We start from the raw sequence: 16,113 nt of genomic DNA on the forward strand, positions 1-16,113 counted from the left end.
TATTTTGCTATATTCTTCTTAGTATTCTCTTTTTTCTGTTAAACATCAAACTTATAAAATCACCCACGAATGAAGTTTGATAAGTAGATGAGTAATAAAGTCTGCATATTCTTAGTGTTTTATTGTCTCTGTGGTTCTATCCTTCCCTTACACCTTTTACAATGTTATCCTTCTCTTCATCTTACCTTATATTCGAGTAATTAATCTTATATTTCCCTTATCTTCAAAACAACCAAAATGTTATACAACTGATCAAATTAGTTTTTACAATACTAATTATAAAAATTAATATGATTTCAATTAATTTGACAATTAAATTAATACTGTTTATAAAATCAAACTCTGCAAGTACAACTACTTAATTACGAGTCGAATTAATTAAACACGATCACGTGACGCGCGTGCCGTGGATTTAGGCGGAAGTAGAGATAAATGAAAGGTTTACCATAATATAGACTTTAAAAACAGTGTTCTTTCACATCTTAACATGTGAAAAGGTTGTTTTTAAATAACCTTTGTTATGTTTGGTAGTAGGTATCAGATTATTCGTTATCATGTGCTAATCCTTCATCATTTCTCCACATATCTTTTCCTTTATGGTTGTTTTGTTAATTCAATAAAATAAGTAACGTAGTTGACGTTTACCAGGTAAAAAGGAAAGTCTAGTCAACTTTTAATAATACTGCATTCTTTTCACGTTGCAATTATCAAGATTAGTTCCCGCCAAAAACAGATAAATAAATGTTATTCTTTTAAACTTTGAGATATATTTGTATGTATAAAAATGGCAAGCAGTTTCCTCAACAAGAAACAGGTTTATATGTAAATAATTTGAGACAGAACAAGTTTGATGATGATTTTGCAGTATTGTCTGTGAGGTTTATCGTCAGATAATTTTTTTGGACATGGTAGGTTTTTTCCCAACCTGTTTCAATCAATCTGATTGAATCAGTCCTTCAATGAGATTACTAGTACCATGAATACTAGTTTATGAACAGTGTCAGAAAATTCAGTAATTCTTTATTTATTTGGAAGCCGTAATTAAATAAGTTTATGCTCAATTCTTATTATCCTAAGGGTATTGGAAAGTGAGAATGGAAGATATATAAAATCAACTATGATGGAATATGTAATTTAGTTGCTGTGTAGATTTTCTTAAAGTTAAATCGAGGATTATCTCTTCTTTCAATACAAAAAGAAAAATAAATTTTAAGTGAATTTAAAGATAAATCTTTTTTTTTTAAAAAAAAGGATATCATAGATAATTATTACTTTTTTAATATAAAAACTTAAAAGGAGTCTTTATAATTTAAAGGATACACAAATCAGAATTTGGAATATAATTATAAAATAAATTTTAAGTATTTAGAGCATATGTAATTTATTTTACTTTTGTAAGTTTATTAGGCAAATAGTTTTTGTTTTTAATTTTCAAATTATTTTAGATTCAATATTTTTTTTTATTTCTTTTGTTGTTTAAACATTTATGTTTATATAGGGACACCAAATGCATTTGTAAACATTTTAAATCATTTATACATGGAAATTAGTTTTTTATTGAAAGGAAATTTTTTGAGTTCTTGGATTAGAAGTCTAATTTTTATCTAAGATAAATTTTGTTGTGCTAAATTTTTTTAAATTATCAATTTATTAGATTGTAGCATTTTTCAGTGTTTTAATTTAGTTTTCTTTTCTTATTTACCTTTTGAGAATTCAACTTAAAAAACGACTGTAATGTTTTTTTTAATAGAATTGTATCATCTCGTACCAGAATGTATAATTTGATATGGAAGTTGTATCAAAGTTTGTATGATCTTACAGTGAATGGCTAGGGAGGAATTAACCAGGTTATTACCAGGCACATAAAGAATTTGTTTTCTATTTGTCTTTGGATCTTTGAATAAGTTTTTTATTACTGATAACAAAAGATTATAAAACAACAAAAAGTAAGGTGGTTGGCATATTTTAATCTTGGAAACTTTTAAAATCTAACACCAGATTTGAACTGGTTTTCACTCGGATTGACTTCTTCGCGAAAATTAAGAATGAGAAATATAATATGATTAGTACATAAATGACATAAAAGAAATAGCACATGAAGGAGTACGTAAGATGAATGACATAAGCAAAAGAAAAAACTTGACCCGACATGATGAATTGTAATTAAAATTTTCCTTTAATAATCCGACAATTCAATTATAATGTGGAACACTTTTTTTATCAACCCGGTCGTTAAATTGGAGTTCTTTATGATTGTGTAGGCTAATAAAATAGTTTATTTTGAATCATTAGAGAATTAAGTATATTATTGTCCTTAATTATATTTGTTCATGCTAAGGTACATTGGTATCGGAAAAGGAAAAAATTATTTCACAGCATTTGACGGATAAAATGGTTTTAACAAAAATTAATTTTTGTATTTATAAAGAGAATGACAGAATAAAAGGTAGTATTAAATGGGTATAAAAAAAATCTAATGTTAGGTAGGGAATCAGATTATTGGTGTTTATCTACTAATCCTGCATTATTTCTCGTAAATTTTTCCTTCCATCTGCTAAGTTTTTTTTTAATTGAATAAAACAAGTAACATCGTTGACGTTTACATGGGAAAACACAGTCTCGTGAACTTTAATAAATTATAATAATACATTATCTTCTTATTGAAATTACCAAGATTCATTCCCGCCAGAACATGTTTAACATAAAAATGAGATATTAAAAGATACTCTTATAATTTGACTAGTATTTCAATATTTGTAAATATAATAAATAACAAATAGTTATATGTAATAATGTTTATGAGATCACTTTTATATTATAATAATAAATTGATTTTCATTATATCAGTTCTCTTTCTCCAATAGTGTGTATTGACATTCTTTATACTTTTGCTTTATATTTGGCATTATGTTTTTCATTTGATTAGGGTTTAGTAACAGATGAAGTCTCAATTTTTTATTAGCACGATTATAGAATTATACATTACCCCTAGTCTAAATCTACCGCGAAAATACTCAATTTTATGACTTCAACAACCATATCAAGTTCAACTTCCACAACCACAGCTTTCATCCAAGATCACCAGCAATAATATATTTTGGTGGTTCTTTAAAAGGCACATGCATAATAAAAAAATCACTGCGGTTACAAACTAGAATTCAGATCAGATAGTCTGCTAAATATTTCCATCAAACACAATTACATATTCACTGAAATAATCCAATGTATTGACAGCAAAATAATCACTCAGATTGACTATCATCGTTTAATAAAGGTAAGAAATAGTAAGAAAAAATGGCACATGTTACTTTTGTTTACAGGCACCAGTTTTACAATTGAGGCATATATAGAAAAGTAAAAAGTGGTAAATTTTATACGTAATCGAGGTAGTAACGTGTTTTTTTTTTTCATATTTTAGGCATGTACTGAACCATGCTGTAATTTTGTATTTTTTGTTTAGAAATTTTGAATATAGAATGGTAGAAGGAAAATACTGATAGAACTAAGGTACTCCATTCCTATGTCTCATTACATTGGTTATTTCTCCAAAGCAACAAAGGATCATAACACATCAATCCTCCAACAGCTATGGAGTAGAAACATCCTGTCCAATTAGAGAGCAAGAGTTTGAATAATTAGAGAAAGTGTTTTATTAAGAAGAAATTAAAGGGAATGGTGAGTTAAGCACCTTGTGGGAAAGAAGCAAGTCACTTGCCACAAGCACCTTTAAGCAATTATGCATCATCAGCAAATGCTACATAGCCATCAACAATAATTCTCCAATATAGAGGTACATAGCCATCTGCACAACGTGATTAACAGGCTTTTCTCTTCTGTTAAAACTGCACTTCTCTCTAGTGTCTCTCAAACTCCAAAGTTTTTCCAAAATTTGTGTCCGAACAAAAACCCCAACCCAAAATCAAAACAATAGCACAAAATCCCAACCAAGATCAAACCAGAGACCCAAGTTTCTCAAACCCAATTTCAAAATCCCAACCCAAGATTTCCCTTTCCACTCCGCAACCGGACCACCATAAGAGAACCCAGAATGGCGCCGCTGCGATTCGCGAACCATGAACTTCAATTGCAAACTCCTTAAGCTGTCATCCATGATCGCGCCTCCATCCTCTCCACAACGGTGCAGGAGTAAGAAGGCCGAATGTTTTTCCCCTTTCCCCCATATGAAGAACCTTAATTCTAGAACTAGGAGGAATTTGTGGAAACAACGGAGATGGAACCCTTGTGGAGGCAGCGCCGCTACAGCCCTCACGATGTCGCGTCATCGCCGTTCTTCATCGTGCCCTTTTGTCGCACCCTCACCACACCCTAGCCGCGTCGTCGTTTTTCCTTCGCCGCCATTGTAGTGCCATCGATGATCCTCCTGGTTTGTCTGCAAGAAAGGAAGAAGAAAGAAAGAAAGCAGTGAGAAAGAAGGGTGAGGTCACGCTCGGGGAAGAGAAAGAAAGGGGAGGTCGCTCTGGTGAAAGAAGAAGTGTAAACCCTTTTTTACAATAAACCAAACAGATATTACCTCAGTTTCACGTTAAACCCAAGGCCTAAACAACTAAAATCAATTGACGCAAACATTTGTCAGATCAAAAGCCTGAATGCTTAGACTTTTATGCCTCGGTTGGCTTCCAAACCGAGGTAGTAGCACGTTTAGACACCAGTTCTGCAAAGAACCGAAGTGGTATTCCCTTCACAGAAAAGCACCCAGTATGATCCAGTCTGATTTGCAGAGGACAGAGAGTTTTATGTTTCGGGTGGCTGAGATAACCGAGGCAATATACTTCAGAGGCTTCGGTTCCCTAGTAACCGAAGCATATAAGTTCCAGTTAATTAACAAAAATAACACCGCGTTTTGATTTCGATTTTTCCAAAACCGAAGCGTATTTAGCGCGTCAAAAAACTGTTTTTTTATTGCATGATATGGTTCAAATTAAATGTGACAATTATATTGTACAAATAATCAATCGTTCAAATATAATACAAACTATTACGATCCACACACTTTCCCAATACATTGAACTTTTCATTCAAACAAGAGACATGCGTCGACCACAACTGCTGAAGAGTACAAGAATATCAAATTATGGAGCTACATAATGAACAAGAAAATATAAGAAATAAAATCAATATTTCTAAACTTTTAGAAAAATAATAATAAAATAAAAATAATTTATTCCTTCTTATCGATCACCCATGATTTTTCTTTTACTTTCACGGTTGATTCTTCAACCTTTTTCTCCACTGATATGTTTCTATATAGGGAATAGACTTTTATGTTTGGTAAAGGGTCTATGCAAATTAAAAAAAAAAAAGTTTTATATTCAGAATGAAAAAGAGTAGAGAAAAGAGGATTTTCTCTGTCAAGGATTTAGGAGGCAATCATTTCACTCACTGATTTCAACGTTTTATATTGAGGATGCAAGGGTCATAGAATGGAAAGAAAGAAAGTTTTGTTTGTATATAGAAAATTTTCATTGATACATCTTTTACCCTTTTGGTGATGCAATAGGAACATTCCATTCTATTAATTTAAGCATAGGAGAAGTTCCTGCCATTGATCAATTGAAACAATAATTTTTCACCAACAACAAGAAAAAGAATCAGAGAGGTCTCCGTCAGAAAACTAAAAACAGTATAGAATTGAATTTTAATAACCTTATCAAATTCACTTTGATGTTCCGGTGATGATGTTAGATTGTGCGAACGACTGTGGCTTTGAACAAAATTAAGAAGCTAAGATGAGGAGAAAAAAGGATTCATGATCTTCCATTCCCTGACCTTCATTTTTTTTTTGTTCTAACATGTTGGAGAGGGAGCCATCTTCTCTTTCTCTTTGTTCTAATTCATTCTTCATCCCATTTCTACTTTTCTTTTCCAATATTAACCCATATTCCTTACAGAAATGCTTAAGCCAATTCTTCCTGCACCCCCTGATTTTTCTATTTTCATCTCATGTTCCTTGGATTTTTATTTTCAGTTCACACCCCACAATTGTTAATCCCACACCCATATGTTTTATTTTTTATTTTTGTTTTCGTTTGCTTTTGTTTTACTTGTTATATTGTAATGCTTCACATGCACAGATTTTAATTGCTCACCACAACACTTTTAATTGTTCATTATGTGGCTCATGTGAATCTAGTTAATTCTGAACTTCCGTGTTATTTTCATTTTGGTTATCATATTAAGTCTTAACGTACTTGATAATTGAATTTTCATAATATTAAAAAATTAATAAATTATCTCATGTTTGTTTGATAATTAAATAAAAAATAAAAGAAAATAAAAAGAATAAATTTTCTTATAAATAAATATAAATATTCATGTGATTATTTTTATTATTTTTCTTAATCATATCAATAGTGTTTAAATCATAAAAATTGCAAAATCTTCAAAAGTCAAAAAATATTTTTATCCTCCACTTGTTTTGTGTTTAGCTTTTTGTTTACACCATGACACAGTTTTTTTTTAAATAATTTAAAAAATACCAAAAATATCATAAAATCTTGGAAAGAAACAAAAATATCAAAATTGTCAAATGAAGAAAGTCATAACTACATGATCTTTTATTTCCATAATAAATGGAAATACATAGGAACAAAGTCAATCTTTTTCAAGTTCACTTTCTAAAAATTCAAAATTATCTATACTAATTTCCAAAAACATTTTTCAAATAATTTTCCAAATAAAATTTTTTGGGAAAATATCCATTTTGAAAACTATATCAACTTTGTACAGTTAATTAAAAGTATTGCCTTCGGACAAGTGTTATAGAGAGTTCTAATATCTTCACTACGCATAACCGACTCCCAAACTCAAAATCCTATTTTGTAGACCATGTCTTATTTTATGGTTTTTCTATATTTTTTAGAAGAAATATGGTGGCGACTCCCAAACCTCTGTTTTCAAAACTCTTTTATTTCTTAACTTGTTCGTTAACCCTGTCACGATCCCGGCTGCAACAATATCATAAGTGATATTTCTTTTTCATAATCAATTACATTATCTAAAACAGTTATGGAACCCAAAATTGCTTCTGGAAATCGATTAATGTAATCGATTACATCGATGATATAATCTATTACATAAGCACGTAAGTAAAGGGCATCCTAAAATGGCACCGGTAATCGATTACACTTACGTTTAATCGATTACCCAAAGCCCTGGGTAGTCAATTAGGCTAATTGTGTAATCGATTACAAAATGTTTATGATAATCAATTACACAATTAGTGTAATCGATTACAACCTAGCTTCCACTATAAAAACTTCATTTTCTCTCTCCTCTAGCAGAAAGCTAATTTTCCCTCCCTTAAGGTGTGCCATTCCACTATTCTTGCTTCCAAAAATCCTTCCTTTCTTCTCCTTTTCATCTCTATTTACTTCTAAGCACTAAAAATACACATTCATATCAGATCCCTACCATTTTCACAGATTAAAACCTCTGAAATCATAAATGAAAAAATCCTCAAAGAAACAAAGGTAAAAGGGTTCTTCTTCTATTGCGGGACGTTGTGGTCGTCCACCTACTAAGAGCCCACCATCACTAAATCCATCTCTATTTACTTCTAAGCACTAAAAATACACATTCATATCAGATCCCTACCATTTTCACAGATTAAAACCTCTGAAATCATAAATGAAAAAATCCTCAAAGAAACAAAGGTAAAAGGGTTCTTCTTCTATTGCGGGACGTTGTGGTCGTCCACCTACTAAGAGCCCACCATCACTAAATCCATCTCTCCCAATCACACGCCCTGATCTGCATTTTCTACAATTGCCCAGTATAAAAGGTGTTGCTCTAAGCTTTTTTAAGTAACATTATTGAACCCAAATACCTATATGTAAACTTTTTTAGGACCAAAATTTTGAGTGCTTCAATCTGTTGAAAAATGTTGGTTTAGTTCAATTTATCGCTCACAAAAAACATTATTATCCTAAATTAGTACAAGTCTTCTACAATAATATGCATATTTTTTTTATGACTAAGTCATTCATACTAAAGTCAAAAAATTTAGAATGACCATAACTCCACCACTTTTTTTGTTCTCTTACAAACATATGTTCACTACGAGTGCCTTTTGAAGGAAGTATATTTGATGAGTGGAGAGATGATTACTCTGGTGTAGATGATAGGCTAATGGTTTGTAACTCGAATGCAAACATTACAAGTAGAATTATGGATGGGTTGATGAAAATTGACAATAGAATAATCCATTACATTATATGTCACATTTTGGTTCCTCATTCAATTAACCTTGCACAAGCTACAGAAGATAATCTTATTTTGATGTGGACACTTCTCACGTCAAGGGAGATTAACTAGGCTCATCTCATCAAACAAAAAATGAAAAAGGCCTTAAGAGACAAAGTTCCTATACCATATCCACAATTGATTAGCATTTTTATGGAGCACTTTGAAGTTCCTTTGGATGATGAGCCTTATGTAACATAGGTCCTTCAAATTTTAAGTTGTAGTTATCAGTTGTTTAAATTTATTAGAAACGTAGATGAACACTAGGTTCACAAATGAGACGATAATCAACCATTTCCTGATTACCACCTACCATTTCCTCCTCTACAAGATACTTCTTCTGTATGCAGACTGAAATTATGAACGAGATCCATGATCTTCGAAAAATTGTTGGCAACAAATTTGACATTGATGCTGGAGCTGGACACCTCGAGGAAGACATGGATTATCTACATTGTCACTTTGGGCCACAAGGGCTCTCTTAAATTTTATTGTATTATCTTTTAATTTTATGATTATGTTTTTGTAATGACTTTTATGAATTAATAAAATAGCTTCTAATTTAGTCCATGAATTTCTTCACTCCTATTCGTGTCATTTTGTTCTCTTCATATATTAAAAACTTAAATCATACTCATTTATAACTTGATTATACGCTTAGACCACAAATCATAAATCACATTTCAACCACTACATTAACTCTATTTTACCCATTAATTCCCTCTGGTAATCGATTACAACATTATTGTAATCGATTACAAAGGCATGCAATTTGAATTACAAACTCTGGTAATCGATTACAACATTACTCTAATCGATTACAGAGGCCTGTGATTCGAATTACATCCATTGATCAATTATACTAACATTGTAATCGAGTACCAGTGAAGTCGTGTACCCCCTGAACGATTTCAAAATTAAGTAATCAATTATAGTTGATGGTAATTGATTTAGACTCAGAAAACGTGTGGGGGTGCATGACTTCACCTTTAATCATTTGGCAGTACAGAGTCGTGCAGCCCCTACATGACTTCTTCATTTAAAGATGTGTAGGGGCTGCATGACTTGCCCATAACTGTAATTTAAACTTTTTTTGCCTACAATGGTAATATGCACATCTTTTTTGCTAGAAACATAAAATATCCTATGATTTTAAACAGATGTTTAAAGACTTAAGAAAAATATTTATTTGGTTAGGATTGTTAGTGTATGTTCTAATCACATTGATTAGAGTAGAGTTTTCCATGTGCAAATAGAGCAATCTGTGTGAGGTAAAATCTATGTTGAAAGAGTTAAGCTTGTATAGAACATCTTTTGAAGTTTATGTACATCTATCCAAGTAAGGAAAGTTCTTGAAGCTAGATGTATGCTAGACTTAATATTATTGGATGGTTCGATAGTGAGTAAACAATATGTCTAATAAAAATCAAACCTCGCTTCTAAGGTGTATACTTTAACAACAAACAACAAAGAATAATGGCTCGTGATTTCAAACAAACGTAAATATGCTGGTCGGAATTTGAGTGCTCGAAGGATCAAAAAGTTGTAAAGATAACAAACTCTACAAATACAAGGCCGAATTTGTCACCATGCGAATTCTACTTTGGGCGACCACGGTGAAACATCTTGGGTCACCAATAGAGCCGAAAGCACCATAAATATTTCAAGAGGAACAAACTTAAAGTTAAGGATGCCAAGACAAGGGTGCCAAAAGGAAAGACGAGACTAGAAAGTGCATTTTATATTTTAGGTTATATAATTCATAATACAAATTTGAAAAGAAAAATACATTATGAATTGTATAATTCATAATGCGAATTTACTGTACAATCTATTATGCCAATACAATCTAAAATGCAAATTACATTATAGATTATATAATTCATAATATAAATTTGAAAGACACTCAATGAAATGCAAAATTAGAAGACAATAAGAATGTCAAATTGTAATACAAATTTACATTTTAAATTGTAGAAGTATAATGAAAATGTACAACACAATCCATATTACAAATTACATTTCGGAATGTACAATAATTCATATTGCAAATTACATTTTTAAATGTACATTAACATATGGGGGTGCAAATTTTTAATAAGGAGTAACTAAGTCCTTTCAGTGATACTATGGAAGTGCAAGAAGAAAACATGGGGTACATGAACAAATCCCATACTAAAACACCTTCATTTTTAGAAGCACAGAGTTCCATTAAAAAAAATGCTTAATTATTGATAAAAAGGAATTGTTGATAATTATCTCTAAATAAACATCTATCCCATAGATCAATAAATTTTGTTTGTCAATAAAACATTAATATTTAATTTATGATAATGTAATTTATTAAAATTTGACATTTTACTTGTCTATTCTTAATTTAGAAATGTAAATGATAGAATAAAACATTATATCATATACTTTTCTAAAAGTTCTTAAAAGCAAAATAATATTAATTTGTATTATCCAGACTTTATTAAGGTGTATTGCTAGATGTCTCTATTTGATTAATAGACTTAAGCTGCTTAGTTATATAACCATTAATTCGATCTAGTTCATATATTGGTTGAATTAAATTTCATATTAATATTTGAGCGAATATAAACATAGATTCTTTTGTCAGACCCAATTTATCCCTTTTTATTCTTGGTGGTGATATATGACACTAGTTCTCGTACTACAAAAACTTAACCACCTAAGATCATCATCCTCACAAACCAACTAATCTTACATATAAATGTGACAGGCTTAAGAGACATATTACAACTCCAAAACAAGCAACAAACATAAAAAGACCAATTTTAATTCTAAGGCTCAAGAAGTCTGTCAGCTAAAACCTTTCATATCTCTTTCTCAAATTGATTGATTAATTGTTGGAACACCTTCAGATACTTGCCTGTCATGTGATCAAATAGCATCCCTCTTGAAAGTCTGAGTTTTCCATACAGCTCTCTACCAGTTTCATACAACACCACACGTTTGGCATCAGCATCATCATAGTGGATTGGTTTAGAATTTTCAGAAGAAAGTACAGGAACAATATGCAAGATTCTTCCCGGTGGATAAAGATGATGTCTAACAGGATTCTCTGATGTTGCAACCGGACTATCTGCAGTTTCTTCACTATGAACAACCCTATCATTTTTCAACTCTCCTTCTATGATGCCTTTTTCTATGGCTTCTTCTTTTCCCTTGCCACCATTGATTTCAGGATTATCCTCCTGTGTGTCTAGCTGAAGCTCCTTGTAATATTCATTCAGTTCATCGTTAGCAATGTTGTGTGTAGCAGCTATGATTTCCTCCTCTTCTTCATCCATGTCATCGTTATCAGATTCTTCACTGGAGGATATTGATCCGTCGTCCTCATCACTAGTAAACTCAGAGATTATTAACTCTTCTGTCCCTTCATAACATGTATTTGATGATTGAGCGGCTTCAGCCAAGTTTTCTGATTTAGAACTTTTCAAAGCCGCAGCATTCTCACGTTTGGACCAGCTTATCAGTGACCGAGTTCTTTGTTTACTCTTCATCACAGCCTTTAGGTATGTAAAGCAAAATCTCAATGTAATTAATGAGAAATTCGTATGGAAAAAATCAACGGGTCAAATATAGTTCCTCTTATACAAAAGTAATTAAGTTGTTGTGATGTGAAGTTTTATCTTTATTTTTATTTTCTTGCTGTAACTGCGTAATGACCACAGCCACAGTGTAAAACCACTGTTAAACATAAACAAGGGATGTTGAAGGTACCTCGGTGCCGCGGGATACTGCACGATCTGCAATGGCTTTTGCATTAGATGCAAATGGTATGCGAGATCCAATTGCGCTGCAAGCAGACTTTATGAATCTTTTACGCTTATTAAGACCCTGTAAATCATGCGATCACTATTAATTATGCGGTGACCAAGTAAAAGCCAACTTGAGTAAAGAACCAACCATTTTCTGATAGAAACTTTATCCCAAATTAATCTATTAACATAAATACACAAGAACATATTGGCCAAAACCATGAAATGTTGAAAGAACTATATCGAGCACCTCTTCAATGAAATCATAAACAGAAACAGCTGACAATGTCGGCACCATGTCATAACCATTTATAATGGAAGTGATAAAGGGCTTCCCGAATTCCGCCATTTCCATTGACATACAAGCAGCTGCATAAAAAATTATGACTACTTCTTTAGTATCTTTAAAACCCATATTTTTCTTCATGTGGTTAAACTAAAGATCATGAGATGATTCAGCTATATCAAAACCATGATGAAAATTAATAAATTACTCAATCAGGACCAAGTTAAAACTTTAGATGGGAACTAAAGAAGAAGAAGTCATATAAGCACATGCCTGGGCCAAAGGTGACACAAGTGCATGAAGAGAACTGCTTTATTTCTCGAAGCATATATGTCAACAGTGCAGCAGTGCCACCACCAAGTGAGTGTCCAACTATCTATTAAATAAAGATTACTATAATTATGGTAATAGACAAATGTAAAATATTTCTTGATTTCAATGACTAAATAAAAACCATATATAATTTCAGTTCATAAGTAAATTGAAGCAATGTGGAAAGTAAAACACGATACATTGGTTTACAAAGGGTATTGGAGGAAAAAGGAACTATCATGGGTGAACATTACAATATTAATGTTTTTCCTAAAACATAAAAGGCTAATACAATACCTTGATTTGGAAATCGGGGAACTGACGAAGTTCATCAAGAAGTTTAGGAGTGCAGTGTTTTTTGATCCAACGAGCTGCAGCAACCATACCACGGTGCCCATGTCCTGAAATCACGTTGTTCCTTTTCAGCTCACCATCACTGTAAATGAAATGATTGAAGGAAACGGGAGCACCGATTGCATCCGTCAGAGTGTCTTTTACGCTTCGAGTTCCTCGAATGAACAGAAACAAACATTTTGATTCTTTATCACGTATCACTGTGAAAGCCGGCTTCAGAATCTGCCAAGAAGAAACTGTTACTTAAACTGACATTTGACTGATTTGCCTCCTCTTCAAGTATGAAAACCAAAATAACCAGTTTTTAAGATGGAAAGAATACTAAGGTAAAACAATTAAGAAGCCAAACGTATATACCCGAGCTCTTCTCTTCCGGAGGAGAACATCTCCCTTGACGAATCCAGCAGCAAATAGAAAGGAACGAAAGCGTTTTTTGCTGAAAAGCATGGTGCGTGTCAAGCATTTTTTGATCTCATACAACTCCTTTAATATTTCTGGGTCTTTCAGTTCTACACAATCGTCTCTTTCTTTACATTCTATTGCAACTGTTTTCTTACCCTATAAGAACCCAGTAAGGACATTAACTGATGAAGAAACCTTGAAAGAAGAGAAAGTTGGAAATGGATCGATGTACCTTTTCCATGATAGTATAAAGGATGGCTCTTGGCAGGTCCAAGAAGTTCCATTTGCCGAGTGTCTCTGCATAACCGAACCTAATGGCTTCTGCTAAGGTTAAGACCATGTCCATGGATGTTTTGGGCGCCTCAGCTGGCCTCTTTTCAAGCTTCCCCGCAACCTTCTTAACCGCTCTGGACAGTACCATTTTTTTCCCTGTGGAATATAAACAAAGAAGAAAGATAGGGAAAATGGAACTATAGAAAGATCAAAGATTGCAGTGGCTTGCAATCTAATGTGAGAGGTAGTGTGAGCTTATATATAGGACATGAGAAGCTTGTCTTTTTGTAAATAGTTGAGAGAGTTGTAACAAGGTATATTTTGCTGTATTCTTCTTAGTATTCTCTCTTTTCTGTTTAACTTCAAACTTATAAAATTATAAAATCACCCATGAATGAAGTTTGATGAGTGGATGAGTTATAAAGTCTGCATATTCTTTTAGTTTTTTATTGTCTATGAGGTTCTATCATTCCCTTACACCTATCCTTCTCTTCATCTTACCTTATATTCGAGTAATTTAATGTTATATTTCCCCTGTCTTCAAAACAACTGAAATGCTATATCAAATTTGAAAAAATTAGTTTTTACAATACTATAATTATAAAAAATACTATAATTTCAATTAATTTGACAATTAAATTAATAATGATTATAAAATCAAATCGAAGTACTAATACTTAATTATGAGGTCAATCAATTAAACACGATCACGTGACGTGCGTGCCCTGGATTTAGGCGGAAGTAAAGATAAATGAAAGGTTTATCATAATATAGACTTTGAAAACCGTACTTACCCAGGATGCAGCTGTCATCCTAATTAACACTTCTTTCGCATCTTAACATATGAAAAGGTTGTTTTTAAATAACCTTTATTATGTTTGGTAGGTATCAGATTATTCATTATCATGTGCTAATCCTTCATCCTTTCTTGTACATATATTTTCCTTTATCATCTTGTTTTGTTAATTCAATCAAATAAGTCTCCTCAACTTTTAATATATAATACTGCTTTCTTTTCACGTTGCAATTAGCAAGATTAATTCCCGCCAAAAACAGATAAATAAATGTTATTCATTTAAACTTTGAGATTTATTTGTATGTATATAAAAAGGGCAAACAATTTCCTCAACAATAAACAGGTTTATCTGTAAATAATTTGAGACAGAACATATTAAAGTATAATGCAATTTCTAGAAGAATGTAGAAAGCTCCTAAGATAGAGGAAATGAAATGTAATATAAATTCTAGAATATTGTAGAAAAGTCTAAGATACAAAGAAAAATCAAGAATATTCTACATAGGTAAAAATCTAGAACATTCCACATAAGTTGTGGCTAAAATGTTCTAGAATAATCTGAGTCTATAAATACCATGAACTCTACCATTTGTAAGAAGCCAACATTTACAACAACAAAGACAACTACAACACTTATTCCAACTACTACTTCTACATTCTACTATCTCTACATTTTCTCTACCACATCAACTACTCCTTTCACAACCTTAAAATACTAACAGTGGTACCAGAGCTACGTTCGGTCATCTACTAGGCGTAGATAAAATTTTCAACTACCTCAAACAAAACTATAACTCATTCTACTAGTTTCAAATATATTCTCAACACATGGCTACTACTAATCAAACATCATCAATTCCAGTACCTATTTTCAAAGGAGAAAATTATGATTTTTGGAGTGTCAAAATGAAGACTTTCTTCCGCTCTCAAGATTTATGGGATATCATAGAAGAGGGATTCACTATTCCAGAAGACACCTCTACTCTTACTACAGCTCAAAAGAAGGAGTTGAAAGAAAACAAGCAGAAGGATTCAAGGGCTTTATTTGTTCTTCAACAAGCAGTTGATGACAATTTTTCCGAGGATAATTGGTGCCACAAGTACAAAACAAGCTTGGAACACAATACATGAGGAATTTCAAGGAAGTGATGAGGTACGCAATGTTAAACTTCATTCTCTAAGAAGAGAGTTTTAATTATTAAGAATGAAAGAATCTGAGACCATTAAAGACTACTATTCTAGAATAAAAGAAATAGTTAGTCAGATGAGAGCCTGTGGGGAAAATATTCTTGACAAAAAGATCATTGAAAAAATTTTAATTTCTATTCTCCAAAAATATGATGCAATCGCAACCGCGATTGAACAAACAAAAGATTTGACTACATTGTCAGTAACACAACTAATGGGGCTCTCTTGAAGCTTATGAACAAAGATTGAAAAGGCATGAAGAAGACTCGGTTGAAAATGCCTTTCAATCAAAACTAAAATTACGGTCTCAGAATAAAGAATATGAAGGAAATAAAAGTACAGAAGAAATTTCTAAAAATAAAGAAAATCCTAGAAGCTTCTCTATGACTCGTCAAGAAAAATATCCTCCATGTGGCATATGTAAAAAGACAAGTCACTTGGAAAAAGATTGTTGG

At 32.0% G+C, this 16,113-nt stretch overlaps 1 protein-coding gene across 1 annotated transcript; it reads right to left on the bottom strand.

Moving 5' to 3' along the window:
• Positions 1-10,830: 10,830 nt before the first annotated feature.
• LOC124820636 (uncharacterized) lies at positions 10,831-13,946 on the bottom strand. Its single transcript, XM_047292376.2, has 7 exons — positions 13,634-13,946; positions 13,357-13,557; positions 12,943-13,221; positions 12,607-12,709; positions 12,298-12,416; positions 12,010-12,126; positions 10,831-11,795 (listed from the first exon to the last, which is right to left on the bottom strand). Exons 1-7 carry the CDS (start codon positions 13,820-13,822, stop codon positions 11,100-11,102), a joined length of 1,704 nt encoding a protein of 567 aa, XP_047148332.1. The 5' UTR covers positions 13,823-13,946; the 3' UTR covers positions 10,831-11,099.
• Between the last annotated feature and the right edge of the window lie 2,167 nt (positions 13,947-16,113).

The sequence above is a fragment of the Vigna umbellata genome, chromosome 10, assembly GCF_029865625.1.
Source record: "Vigna umbellata cultivar VRB3 chromosome 10, Vumbellata_1.0, whole genome shotgun sequence".
Taxonomy (NCBI): Eukaryota; Viridiplantae; Streptophyta; class Magnoliopsida; order Fabales; family Fabaceae; genus Vigna; species Vigna umbellata.